The 14,662-nt window shown below is 43.5% G+C and overlaps 1 protein-coding gene across 1 annotated transcript; it reads left to right on the top strand.

Moving 5' to 3' along the window:
- The first annotated feature begins 6,529 nt into the window (after positions 1-6,529).
- Positions 6,530-7,510, top strand: LOC102861151 (free fatty acid receptor 3-like). The gene has a single exon (XM_006899726.1). It carries the CDS (start codon positions 6,530-6,532, stop codon positions 7,508-7,510), a length of 981 nt encoding a protein of 326 aa, XP_006899788.1.
- The last annotated feature ends 7,152 nt before the right edge of the window (positions 7,511-14,662 follow it).

Genomic DNA, 14,662 nt, shown 5'->3' with positions numbered 1-14,662 from the left:
CTATGAGATATCATTTCACCCCAGTCAAAATAGCAAAATTTAACAGAACAGCAAGCAACAAATGCTGGCGAGGTTGTGGAGAAACTGGAACCCTGATTCACTGTTGGTGGGAGTGTAAAATGGTGCAACCCCTGTGGAAAGCAGTATGGCGCTTTCTCAAAAAGTTGCAAATAGAGATACCATTTGACCCAGCAATTCCACTACTGGGAATATACCCTGAAGAGACCATAGCTGACATCCAAGCAGATATATGCACACCCATGTTTATTGCAGCTTTGTTCACAATAGCAAGGAGCTGGAAACAACCTAAGTGCCCATCAACAAACGAATGGCTAGAGAAGCTGTGGTATATTCGCACAATGGAATACTATGCTGCATTAAAAAGCAAGGAACTCATGCAATATTATTCAAAATGGTTAACTCTGGAGAACATTATGCTGAGTGAAATATCCCAGTCACAAAAGGACAAATATTACATGATGCCACTGTTGGGGAGAGACTGAGTAAGATGGGTTCAATAATGTATACTGCACTGAAACAGAGGAGGGAGAAAACTGTTTAAAAGAGATATATAACTAGGTATTTCTGTCATCGCAGGAGACTAGGGCGAGGGCTACATGGTGGAGGGGACCTGGGGGAGGGTTTGTAAAACAATGAAAGAATCTTTTCTTTTACTTTTCCATAATTTTTGGACTCGTGTACTTATAACTTGTTAGTCAAATTTGTGCCTTCTAGGTTGCAACACCCCCATGATACATCTTCAAGGATATGGACATGTACGGCCAAGCACAATCAATAAGAGTGCATCTAAATCCCAAAATCAATCTCCATAATAGTCTATGTGTTTCCTACTGCCAAAGGGGCCCTTTAGAGTAGTGAGAGAAGATCTTCACCCTGAAACCCACAGCGTCCCTTTTCAGCAGGAAGTAGCTAAGAGAATACGCCATCCCCTTTTCCTTATGACTCAGGGTGAAGTCTCTCTCAGGGAGGAGTGATAGGGAATGGCAAAGGACACACTGACAAAGAGGATTAATCAGAACTGGCTTTGACAAGCACTGTGGCATTTGGACAAGAACAAACTGGGAGGAGGGTAGAGAGAATAGTGCAACAAGGAATGAATGGAAACCCAAAATCTCTGTAAATGTTTATGAAAATTAATAAAATATAGAAAAAAAAAAGAACCCTTCAATTTCTGAACAAAGGAGGCAGGAAACAGGAATGGCACTGCTATACCATTGTAAGCACACAAGGGGGCAGCATCAGCACTGGAACAGGAAGCTGGCAGGGAAAGAATGCTTCAGCTCAGGGAGGGAAAATAAAATCAACAGCACTCACAGCTGCAAACAGATATGGAATCAGTGCATGCCGGGCCACATACTGAGTGCTTCATAAAGGTTCTATCCGTTCTTTCTCGTGTAAGCTCTGTTGCATGCTACAGAGCTGTACAGTTGAGCAGCTGGCTCACTGCACAAGGGGGCCCGGGAGAAGGGATCATCAAGCCACAAACCAGGCATGGAGCTGTCTCAATCCACTTGTCAAGTGTCTTATTCTAATTTCAAGGCATCACCCTCTCCTCAAGGAATGTGTGGTGCAGGGTACTGGATCTCCAGGAAGGGACATCTTTTTCTAATTTGCACAAAGGTGTTGCCTGAGTTAGCCTCTATACTGAAGCCAGCTGTGGATAAGGAGTTGCACTGCTAACTCAAAGGCAGGAAGTTCAAATCCACCAGTTGCTCCTCAGCAGAAAGATGAGCAATCTCTGCCCAAGTGATTTACAGCCTCTACAAACTGGTTGGAGGGTCAGCTATTAGTCAGTTCTAATTTGGCAGTAATAAATTAGTCATTTTATGAGGTTGAGACACTTGACAGAGGCCCCACAGTAAGAAATAGGTAGAAATGGAGCATGAGTTTCTAAGATGGGTTCCAAAGGTCCAGGGAACATTTGACAAATTTGAGGTGTTGAAGTCAACACCCATACTTGTGGCCTGTTTTGCAAAGGTGAAAGATGGCACTTTGAACCCACAAGACACTTGGCAGAGGAGAGTGGCCATGTCAGAGCAAACAGTTGGATATCAGCTGAGCCAGACTTGTTCCTTCAGTAACTCCATGAACATAAAGAACACAATACACAATAGTGATGTGTCTGGCACACACTAACTGGTTTATGCAAATGTTCTTTTCTTCATGCGTAATTGTCCACAAGGGCAAGGCTTTCTGCTTTGTTAACAGACATGCATCCAGTGCATAAAGAGAGCTCAGCACGTTGTGGTTGTTAGGTGCCATCGAGTTGGCCATGGCCTAAAACAGATGCGAACCTTATCTATCCTGTACCATCTTCACCATCTCTGACAAGCCTAGGGTTACAGCCAGGATGCAATCCATCCTGTTGAGGGCTTTCCTCTTCCGCTGATCCTCTACATTTCCCAGCATGATCCATCTTTCTAAGGACTAGCCCCTCCTAACAACATGCCCCTCCCCTCCTAACAACATGCCTCTCCTATCTGAGACCCAGTTTCACTGTCCTGCCTCTAAGAAGCTACATGGTTGCACTTCCTCCAAGACAGACTCTTTGTTCTTTCGACCATCCACGGGATAGTCAGTACTCTTCTCCAATACTGCAGTTCAATGGCATCCGTTTTCTTTCTGTCATGCTTACTCATTGTTCAACATTCACACGCATAGGAAACCATTGGATTAGGCACCTTAGTCTTTAAACCAGTGTCATTGCTCTTTAGTGCTTTGAAGAGGTCCTCGACAGCAGGTTTTTCCAGTGCAGCATGTTCTTTTATTCCTTGCCTGCAGTTACCATGCGTGTTGATTGTGACACTAAATGTTTGCTGGGTGAAAAATTAATTGCTCATAACAACCTAAACAAAATCAGACCTATTACTTCTAGTTTATAAATGAGGAAACCGGGCAAGGAAGTCAACTAATTTGTGTGAGGCTCTACTGAGACCACAAATAAGCTGTCCCTGTGCTGTGGTGATTCTGGAAAATTCCAACAGAAGCCCAAACATCAACTCTGGAGGCACCAGTTCTTCTCCAAGACTGCCCACTGTGTCCACTGCTCCAGAGCGTCTGCTGGGTGCTGGGCTGCATCTTCTAGTTACTGACATGTCTTCTTCCATCAGAATCCAACTGGGACCTTACATGATGCCCCACACCCGATACATCAGTGTTCCCAGCACCAAATCTGTGTGCCAGCTATGTTTTCTACAGTGATCCCAGTATCTCCCTCACTCTTTCCAGCCACCAACCCCCCAGTGTCCAGTACCACCAGATGGTAGCACACAAGAATTAAGTTCTGACTCAATGGAACATGACAGCATAGCAGAGACTTTCCTGACATTTCATAGAAACAGCCAAACAATTAGAGCTCTTTTATGTCAGCTTTCAACTACTTAACATAGTGTCTTTAAGATTCTTTCATATTGCAGTATGTATTAGCATTTCATGCCTTTTAATACTGAGTAGTCTTCCACTGTATGGATAGCTCACATTTGTCACGAGCTGATGGACCACTAGTTGGTCTATCTTCTGTTATTGTGTTGTTGTTTGGCTATTATAATAATACTGTGGTGAATATTTCTTTATAGAAAACATATGTTTTAATTTCATTTTTAATCTCTTGAATAGCTAAAGTTGAATAGTTGGGTCTCACAGTAAATTTATGGTTAACTTAATAAGAAATAGCTGAGCTGTTTTCCAGGGCAATTGAGACATTTTACATTGTCATCAGCGATGTATCAGGCTTATATTTCGTCTCACATTCTCATCACCACTGGCTGCTGTCATATTTCTTGCAATCAACCATTCTACTGGGTATGAAATGGCACCCCATTGTGCTCCATCGATAGTTGTGTGAGTAAGTAAATGATCTTGGATCCTAGACACAACAAATCTGCAAGAGTGCACTCCAGGGATGTGTCCTTTCTCCACACCTTTTCAATCTATATGCAGAACAGATTATCCAGGAGGCTGGGCTTTAAGTCAGGATTGGAGGAAGACTCATCAACAGCTTGTGTTATGCAGATGACACAATCACAATTGTGCTTGCGGAAACTGAGGAGGACCTGAGGCGCTTGCTGCAGAAGGTCAAGGACTGCAGCCTTCAATATGGACTGAAGCTCAACATCAAGAAAACAAAGATTCTCACCACTGGGACAGTTGGCAGTATCATTATGGATGGTGAAGAGATTGAGACTGTTAATAGCTTCAGTTTGCTTGTTTCCACTCTTGGTACCAGCAGCCAGGAAACCAAAAGATGAATTGCACTGGGAAAGTCAGTTGTCAGGGATCTCTCCAGAGTACTGAAGAGCAATGATGTCAGTCTGGAGACTAAGGTGTGCCTGATCCAGACCACAGTCTTCATTATTATGTGCTATGCATCAGAAAACTGGACAATGACTAGAAATGATGGAAGGATACCTTTGGGCTGTGGCGCTGGAGGAGAGTATTGAATGTATTACAGACTGTCAGGAGAAGAAATAGATTCATTCTGGAAAGGGTGAACCCAGACTGCTCCTTGGAGACAAGGAAGCTTTGTCTGACATACTTTGGGCATGTAGCAAGGAGTGACCAGTCCTTGGAGAGGGACATCATGCTTGGAAGGGTGGAGGGACAGTGCAAGACAGGAATACCCTGGATGAGATGGATTGATTCAGTGACTAGGGTAATGGGGCTAGGTGTGTCAGAAACAGTATGATTGGTTCAAGATAGAGCAGAATTCAGAGCTGTTGTACATAGGGTACAACAACAATAGACACAACTTGAAGTTGAGTTCTGGTAACAATAATAACAGTGATCCTAACTTTGGCAAGTCATTTCTCTACTATGAGACTCAAGAGTTTCACAACGTGGGGGTGGAGAGAGTGAGTGAAGGAATTAGGAAAGATCCAGTGGGAACCTGAAAAGATAGGGCATAAAAGAAGTGGACATAGAACAATGGTGATTAATTTTATAAAACATAATGTATGAATGATCATATGAAACACAATGCGAATGAAGGAATGTGTGATACACGATGTATATAAATGAACATCATGTATATGAATTTTATATGAAAACCAATATAAAATTTTTAAAGTTGGAAAAAGAAAAAGAAATAATTTCACAATCTAATGATAAGACCCTAACAAGCAGAGTGGTAGAAATTAAACAACTAAAAAGAGTTAGTCAATGAAAAAGAAGACCCTCAATAAGCTGGACTGACACAGTGACAGCCGCAGTGGATTTGAGCATGGTGGGGATCAGGACCATGGCGCAGGAGTGGGGAGGGGCCTTTCTGTAGTCTTTGGGTTGTTGTGAGTGGTAGTTGACTCGACGGCTCCTAACAACAACAACAACATCAAAAGAGAGCTGCTAAGCATCACCACTACCATTAGTAGTTGTCATCATCATAGTAGTTGTGGTTGTCATCGTCATCATCATCATCACCATCTTCAACTGACTCAGAGCTAAATCTTCTGTGGGTTTTCAGAGGCTGTAAAGCCCCAAGGGAAGAGATTGCTCGTACTTTCCCTGAGAAACAGTCGATGGGTTCAAACTACAGCACTTTGAGTTGAGAGAACAGCTCCTTCCCCACTAGGCCACCAGAGTCCCGATTAGTAAGAGTGGTAGTCATAATAGTGGTATTATCACTCTAGAGAAAAGCCCACACAAGTGACTGGGACAATGGCAGCCAACATCTGTTGAGAGCTCACCACACACCAGGCTTTGCTCTAAGCCTTTTATTTATGTGTAGTAAGCTTTAATCTAGACAACACTCTTATGTGATTGGTGCTGTCTCATCGCAGGAAATGGAGACACAGACAGTTGAAGTCACTGGGTCCTGATCACAACGTTAGTAAGCGACTGAGCCAACATTGAACCCAGACCTTCTGGCTCCAGGACCCATGATCTTGGCATCCCTGCATTACATTTCCTTGTCCTTACAAGGCAAGCTAGATGAACTACTGCTCCAGAGAGCAGAGAAAATTCCAGTGGGGGATTGGGAAGGAGAAAGGAAGTGTGTCTGGTGTGGTGCGGCCTTCAATCTGCTGCTTCCCCACGAGCAGAGCAGCACACAGTTGTGGAATTTGCTCCTCTTTGCATACAACACAGCTCTGCTACAGCTATTGAAGGCATCTTTTGTGCTGCTGCTCCGCAGCGGGTGACGTCACAGGCACTGCCAGGCCTTTATCTGTCTGCCAGATATCTAGCTAACCACACTTGTTCTGGAGGAGACAGCAAGGTGCTGCACACAGAGCACTGGGTTCTGGAACAAGCAGGTGAGCATGGGGCCCAGAGGAGCTGAGTGGAGGAGCAGCTGGGTGGTCAGGGCCAGCACCTGGGTGGGCTCTCTGCTGAGAAAAGGGACAGGAGACAAAGATTGATCAGCCAACCAGACGGAAAAGCAGTTTGGATTCTTTTGGGAAGTTGTGGGTGCAACGTTCCCTGCTGACAGCTGAGGTGCAGCTGGCCAGGGCTGGGAAGGTCTCCACCATATAAACACCTTTCTCTCTCTCTCTTTCTGCTAGTGGCCTCCACCATGGGCACAAACACAGACCAGTCCTTCTTCCTTGGCAACCACTGGCTCTACTTCTCTGTGTACCTCTTCGCCTTCCTCGTGGGGCTCCCCCTCAACCTGGTGGCCCTGGTGATCTTCGTGGGCAAGCTGCGTCGCCGCCCAGTGGCCGTGGACGTGCTCCTGCTCAACCTGACCGCCTCGGACCTGCTTCTGCTGCTCTTCCTGCCATTCCGCATGGTGGAGGCCGCCAATGGCATGTACTGGCTTCTGCCTTTCTTGTTCTGCCCTTTCTCGGGCTTCCTTTTCTTCACTACCATCTATCTCACCTCCCTCTTCCTGGCCGCAGTGAGTATAGAGCGTTTCCTGAGCGTGGCCTACCCTCTGTGGTACAAGAACCGGCCGAGGCTGGCACAGGCCTGTGTTGTCAGCGCAGTCTGCTGGCTCCTGGCCGCTGGCCACTGCAGTGTGGTCTACGTCACTGAACTCTCTTCAAACTCCTCTCAAAGTGCCCATGAGACCTGCTACATGGAGTTCGAAGAACACCAGCTGTCCATTCTCTTACCTGTCCGGCTGGAGATGGCTGTGGTCCTTTTTGGGGTGCCCCTGCTTATTACCAGCTACTGCTACAGTCGCCTGGTGTGGATCCTGAGCAGAAGTGCCAGCCGTTACCGGCAGAGGAGAGTGGCAGGGCTTGTGGGGGCCACGCTTATCAACTTCATCGTCTGCTTTGGGCCCTACAATGTGTCCCACGTGGTGGGCTTTGTCCAGGGTCAAAGCCCCAGGTGGAGAAGCTATGTGCTGCTCCTCAGCACCTTGAATTCCTGCATCGACCCCCTTGTCTACTACTTCTCATCATCTGGGTTCCAAGCCGACTTTCATGTGTTGCTGAGGAGGTTGGCAGGGCCCTGGAGTGTCTGCAGGAAGGAGGGTGATGTGAAAGTAAAGGCGATGCAGAAATGTGCGGGGCAGCTGCAGGAGCTGTCCAAGACAGAAAATAGGTAGTGGATGGTGAGGGCTGGGACACCAGGCAGCCAGATGGCCTGAGCTGAGAGCTGGGTGCCCTTGAAGGGTGGAGGAGGAAATAGAGTTTATGGACCATCCTTGCCCTAGCATAGCTCATATTTCAAGCCAAGCAGGACCTTGAGTAGCTGTGTAGGAACATGTGGCTTTCTCGGGACGAGCTCACCAAAGCCCTGGATTTCACCACCTGCTTTCTGTCTTGTCCTTTCACACGCTACTGATTCAGTCCTGGGAAGTAACATTACGTTTCCGGAGGGCAAAGAAGGAGTTGAGAGGAGGGTGCAGAGTTGAAGGGAGCTGCCCAGGGGTTTGGGAAAGCTCACCCCTCCAAGCTGCTCCTATTCTGGCAGGTTAGGGTGAGAGGGCTGGTAGCTGCCGCAGGATTCCAGATGTGAGGGAGTGTCTTGCTCTCATGTGTGCTTTTCTGAGATGTTTATGCTGTTCAGTCAATTCAGATCTTCAAGGATGTGTGTGCAAAGTGATGAAAGAAAGATTGCTTAAATAAATTTGATAGTCAGCAAAAATGTGGTCTTTCCAGATTCTCTTGGTTTTTCTCATGGTGCATGTGGCGTAGGTGGAATGAATGGATGAGGTGGCAAAACAACTCCATTTTGAAGGGAAAAGACTAAATTACTTGAAAAAAAAAAGACTAAATTACAAGCTTGCTTAACAACAACAACAAAACCCCACCCCAAACCAAAACCAACAAAAGACTCATTGCTGCTGAGCCAGAATCAACTCATAGCTGGCCCTCCACTGAGTTACCTAAAGTAAATCTCCAAAAAGAAAAAAAAAGCAATAACAAAAAATCCAACTCAATTCACTGCCGTAGAGTTGGAGCCAACTCATAACTGACCCTCCATTGGGCTCCCAAGGTTGAAACGACAAGGAAGTGGATTGGTAATTTTTTCTTCCAAGAAGCAACTGGTGGATTCGAACCATTAAAATGATGTGATCTTTGGGTTAGCAGTGTAACTTCATACCACCAGAGCTAAGATGGTGTAGATCCTGGGAAAGGAGCTGGGTTGGAGGCATTATGACAATATCTAACTTCTCTTAAGCTCTTAGCCTGCCCTGGTGACTTGTCCATTTTCAGTAACCACACAAGTGGCTATTATAATTATCTTCCTTTTGCAGAGGCATAAATGAGCACAGAGCTGTGGAGTCTGTGCTGGAGATCTCATCGTTGATAAATAAAGGAAGAAGGATAGAAGCTGAAATTATCCACCTCTAAAACTCATGTTCCTCTCAACTGCTGTTCTGTCTTCAACTCTGTAGAATTCCCGCAGACTGATCTGGACCCAGAAGCCAGTAGAAGCAATCTTACCCAGACATGAATGTAAACAGTGTATGAGGAGAAGTATATATAAGTGTGTGTGTTTGTGTATACACAATGCAGATAGACTGCCTGGGTTGGTATATCCACTTCCCAGTCTGAAAACAAAATAAAACAACTCAATTATCTTGAAAAGATTAACTCGACAATTAGCACAGTTGATCTGTATCTTCTTAGGAATTATGTGGTTGTTTAGTTGGAATTGACTCAGTGGCAACAGGTTTGTTTTTTGGTCATTTAGTAAGTTTGCATTTTCCCACTGTGGGTTGGTACCTGAGAAATAGTTGATCAAGGCTCCCAAGCAGAAAGCTGTTTCTGCACTTAATTGTCTCCAGTCAATTTTATTTCAAAAACATTTATCAAGCACCTATTATGTAGAGTTGGCTGAACTAAAATCTGAGATTTCAGAAACCTGTGGATTTCTTGAAGATCTAGTCTCTTCTTAAATTAGGCTACTGAACGCAAGGATAGGGACAGAAATACCGTCTCCATGGAGAGAGGAAGGTGCGAGTTGTCTCTTTATGCCATTGCTCATCTGCCTATTCCAAGGCACAGCACCACCCAGGAAACTGGAAGGAAGGTCATGCTAGCCTGGGCCTACACAGCTCAGAAAGGCAACAAGTATAATGTCAATAAGGTGTTGTACGGAACTTTCCAGAATTGGCAACAAGGACTCAAAGCTGAGGACAAAGAGGAGTTGAAAATCCCATATTCTAAAGGTTTACACACAGAAAGAATCAATGTTGAAGGGAAAATAGGAGTAGGAAGGGATGGTAGAGGGATTAAACAGCAATAAATAGATAAGTTGTGTGAAAGGAAAGACAATATACAATAAGAATGATTCAATATTATAATGAATTAATCATGTAAAGCGATGGCAATTAATGTTTAAGACAAAATATCTATGAATTCTATGGTTGTATAAAAAACCAGTGTGATTTGTAAATGTCAGTAAAATTTAAGAATAGTAAATGAAAAGTAAAGAAACTACACACAACAGTTTATTACAATGAACACATCTATGTTTCTACAATGTTAAAATGAATAAATGGCAACTTAATTGCCTTTTCTTGTCCCAACTGCCAGCACCAAGCCTACCCTGCTGTATAAGAGCAGATACTAAAGATGAGGTTAGGAGTATGGGAAATCATCAGAAGTTGGAGCAGTCATCTGGGCGATAGTGAATTATAATCTTTACATATCTCTTGGAACTTAAGGGAAAGGGTATCTTAGAGAAAGAATGTGCTTATAAGAAGAGCAAGTACATTTCTATGACTTCTTGCCCGGTGCCTGTGATTTTAGGTCAACTATATTGTTATCTTCACTTACTCTCCAATGGCGGTTGTATCTTTATTCAACATCTAGGCAGAGGGAAGAACAGCAGAGAGATGGGCAGAGGGGGTGTCAGTGAAAGTAACAGACTCCTCTCTCACTGTTGGCAAAACAAGCAAGGACTGTCTAACGAGTAGGGGACAAAGGCAAAGGTGGAAGTTCTGGGATGCTGGAAGAGGGCAAACCAGGATCAGAGATTCAATTGCAAAACAGTTAGAACTTGGACACCTGACAGAGATGCCAAAAGTCACTCACTATTAACTCAAGCACTATAGCTCAAGACTTTACAAAAATTACTCCCCCCCTCAATGAAGCTTTTCCCTTTTTTCTTATTCACCACTCCCCATTCCAACTGAGGGAATTTTAACATCACATATATGCTGGATGTATTGGTGCATTGTGATTCTTTGGAGTGTCATATTGCCCCCACTGTAAATGCATGAACTAAGGAAATAGTCTTAGCCAATAGAGTAATAAGGTTGTTTCATACTGCTGCACCTCAACAGTCAGGGTTATAATCTTGCTGCAGCAAATGAGAACACTCATAAATAGAGGAAGCATGGAAGTATCTCATAAAGTTTATTACAGGACTTGGGATAAGGATGAAGTTCATGTGAAATGGAAATGAAGCACTGTTTCATAAGCGCAAAGCAAAACAGGGACATGTGTAAAGAGGAAAAAAAATCACACTGAGCTGAGAAGTAGACTCTGGGTCCTATATTGGGGGTGGGAAGAATGACAAAGTAAAAAGTAAAAAAAAAAATCTGTCTGGAAACTCTTTATCTGAGGTTCTGGAATGGAAGTCAAAACTGTCTCTGTGTCACAGTAGCTGAGGTCCCTCAAACAGGAGTGGAGTGTTCCACCCTCATTTATGATCATGCTTCCAAATATTCAAGCTTCTGACAGCCTGTAATATTAGGGTGTTTTATACCAGCATTATATAATGTTGCTAAAATAAAGAGAAATATTTTTAGAAGAGTTTTCAGAGGACCTTGGGAAGAACGAAAAAACGAAATTATGACTATAAAGTAGAAAGAAGTTCCTTTTCACTTCCAGAAGGAAAAAAATCTTCTCTCATTAAAACATGAGGCAACACAATTTCAAAGGATGAGAGAAAGAGTAGACCTAACCCACTTCTGTCTTAGCTTCCCAGAATCAAGTCAAGTTCAAGATCACAGGGAAATGGAAAGAAGAAGAAAAATTTTAAACCCCTAACTATGACCAGAAACCTAGAGAAGCTACCTAAGATTTTACTAAGAAACTGAGGTTCCATACAGTGTGATGATGCAAGATTGACTCAGGAAACCACTACTTGATGACCCAGAGCTGATTAGCACATCAGTGTCAGTAAGAGGAGGGCAGAGGTGGCTGGAAAAATGGGAGCAGGAAATGACCTAGCGGGGAAGATAGGTTGACTCCAAGCATTTCCTTCAGTTTTATACATGATGCCTTAGCATGTGGCCTCTCAATGTTTTTATCTTCCTGGTAGGTCAAGGGAAGTTGTATGCAAAACAAGAGATAGTCTGCTTCCACAGGATTCTGGCAAAGAATTAAAAACTAGACCAAGCCCAAACCCAAGCCTGGAAATCAGCAGAATTAATTGTAACAATCATCCAAAGGGAGAAAGCAGAGTATCAACAAAAATAGACAGTTAAAAGAAGTGTCAGAGCAGAGATCCTGGAAAAAGGAGAATTAATTATTAGTGGAACATAGAATTGAGAGGAAGAGGGGCCAAAGGGAACAAAACAGTGTGAGAAGATGCTTAACTTTTGACCTATCTCTCTCTGACAAATTACTCCCTCTGGTTTAAAAGAAAGGAAAGGAAATGTCCCAAGAGGTACAGGTAGTTGAGACCACTAAGACTTTGCAACATCTGTGAGAAACTTGTTGACTTCCTTTTAAAGCCAGTTCTGAAAGGAATCCATGTGGAGATAGATCAAGGCATCAAGACGGTGATCTGCATTCTATGAAAGAAATACTGTGATCACGTACCAGGTTGGGCTGGAAAGGATGAAACTTTGATAATACTAGGAGGACAGAGGTTGGGGCCCAGAGTTGACCCTTCATGGCAATGTGAAGCCAGGAGAAAGAATACATATCAGAAAGAAAAATGAGGTACCAAAATATCTTTTAATGGAAGTTACTTTGGAAATTAACAGAGTCAAGCAGACAGAAGAGGACACTCTCAACAAGTAATTGTCACTACCCATGGCTGATCCCACACAGTCAACACTCTTGTTAACAGCAGCCAGGAAATCAGGAGACGAATTGAATTGGGAAAGTCAGCTGTGAGGGACCTCTCAAGAGTACTGAAGTGCAACAACGTCAGGCTGGAGACTAAGGTGCGCCTGATCCAGGCTATAGTCTTTGAAATTATGAGCATCAGAGAGTTAGACAGTGAATAGGGATGATAGAAAGAGAACTCATGCCTTTGAGTTGTGATGCTGGAGAAGAGTGTTGAATATACCATGGATTGCTAGGAGAACAAACAGGTTTGTCCTGGAGAGGGTGAAGCCAGAATGTTCCCTGGAGTCAAGGATTCTGAAGCTTCATCTGACATAATTTGGGCATGTTGCAAGGAGAGGGACATCATGTTTGGGAAAGTGGAGGGACGGTACAGGAGAGGAAGATCTCGATGAGATGGATTGATTCTGTGAGTGGAGTGGTGGAAATGAATGTGTTTGAGACAGTCAGGTTGGCACAGGATAGAGTGGCATTTAGGGCTCTTATACATAGGGTCACTATGAGTCGCAAGTGACTCGATGGCACATAACAACAACAACAACAACAACAATGGCTGATCCCTTTTGCCGTCTTCATGAATGATATCCTTGAATCCTCAATGCTTCAAATATGTTCTTGCATTCAAATGGGATAGACTCAAGGTCATATTTTTGTTCTTGTGGACTTGTTTTTGTTTTCTTCAGCTTGAATTTGAATTTGCCCCTGGACTGATTTTTTTTTTTTTAACCTGGACTGATTTTGACTGCTTATATTGAATTCTCCAAAGATTCATCCCACCGATCTAGTTAATCTGAGTCCCATGCAATCCATCAGGTGAGGTCTATGTGCAAAATCACCTTTCATGTTTTTTTAAAAAATGCTCCTTGTGGTGACACAGGGCTGACCCACTAGCCTCTGCATACAGGTGGTCCAGGTGGGTTCTGATTTCCTGCTATACCAGAGATAAAGGAGCACACTAAGCCTCAGGATAAAAGATCAGGAGAGGTGGGGGCTTTGTGCTGAGATCAAGCACTCCCCAATGTCTGTGGGGAGACAGGACTGAGGTGTCCCTGGGGTTGTAGGTACCTCCATTGGAGGTCTTTGCATCCATGGCTGAGGGGCCAGCCCAGTGAGCAAACAGGACAAGATTTTTTAGTACACATAATTTCAGGCAGAAGGAAGGGGTTTTTGTAGCTCTCTGGGAGAGAGTAGGAGGGCTGACATGAGACCCACTGCACACAAGCTGCTTGAGCTAGCAGCTCTGATCTCTAATCTCCTGCCACTCCAGAGACGAAGGAAGACCTTAAGCTCTAGGAGAAAATGTGCATTAGAAACTGCTTGAGTAGAGCATCTAGTCTCACACTATTTAGCCACTTCATATATGAAGGAGTCTTATAGAATTGACGTCAGGGGATTACTTCAGGGCGAGATTCCTACTGGGCTGCAGTGCAGAACAGAGAGACCCTCAAGGACTTTAAGAAAGGCAAACTTCCCCAAAAGGATTTATAGTGGAGTGAGAACCTCACCACATTTTAACTTGGCAACCAATTGGTAACACTATAAAGGCAAGAACCACTATCAACTTTCATGGACACAATAGAAAGGACCTAACACTAATCAAGAAAAACTTCACACAATGTCAAGAAAGCAACAGGCAGTATCAAACACCATGAAAACACACACACACACACACACACACACACACACAGCCTTCTCAAAAACCAAAAAACAAAAAGCAAAACAAAACCAAAAATACAGAGAATATCAGAGACCTCATGAATAACCCAGAGTCAAAAAGGCATATGATATATGTTGATATGAAGACCTTGGGACAGCTACGAATAAAAGTAAAAATGTTAGAAGTAATAATGGAAACAACAGATAAAGAAAATAACCTAGAGGTAAAGAACCAGAAAAAAAATATTAATGAAGAGTTATTTGAATAGCTACAGAAGAAGGTGCAAGAAATGGAAGAAGCAATGGAAACCAACAAGAAAGCAGATGCTCCAGAGACACAGAGACAGAAGAAATATATTGATGAAGAGGAACTTGCACAAATACAGAAGAAAATGCAAAAAAATGGAAGAAAGAATTGAAACTATAGACAAAGAGATACAAGAACATAAAAAGTCATCATAATATAGAGAGGGTACTGTCAACACAGTAGTAGATATAATATAAAGGCATGAAAATGCAATACAGAACATTAAGACTGAAATGGCAGAAATGTCCAACACGTTGGA

Source organism: Elephantulus edwardii, unplaced genomic scaffold (genome assembly GCF_000299155.1).
Source record: "Elephantulus edwardii isolate Elephantulus edwardi_28Jun2011 unplaced genomic scaffold, EleEdw1.0 scaffold00266, whole genome shotgun sequence".
NCBI classification, from domain to species: domain Eukaryota; kingdom Metazoa; phylum Chordata; class Mammalia; order Macroscelidea; family Macroscelididae; genus Elephantulus; species Elephantulus edwardii.
The sequence above is the reverse complement of the archived record's forward strand: the minus strand, read 5'-3'. Positions and strand labels throughout refer to the sequence as shown.

Bases quoted from the DNA above. Each gene is read 5' to 3' on its own strand.
- LOC102861151 (XM_006899726.1), top strand. From the start codon at position 6,530: ATGGGCACAAACACAGACCAGTCCTTCTTCCTTGGCAACCACTGGCTC.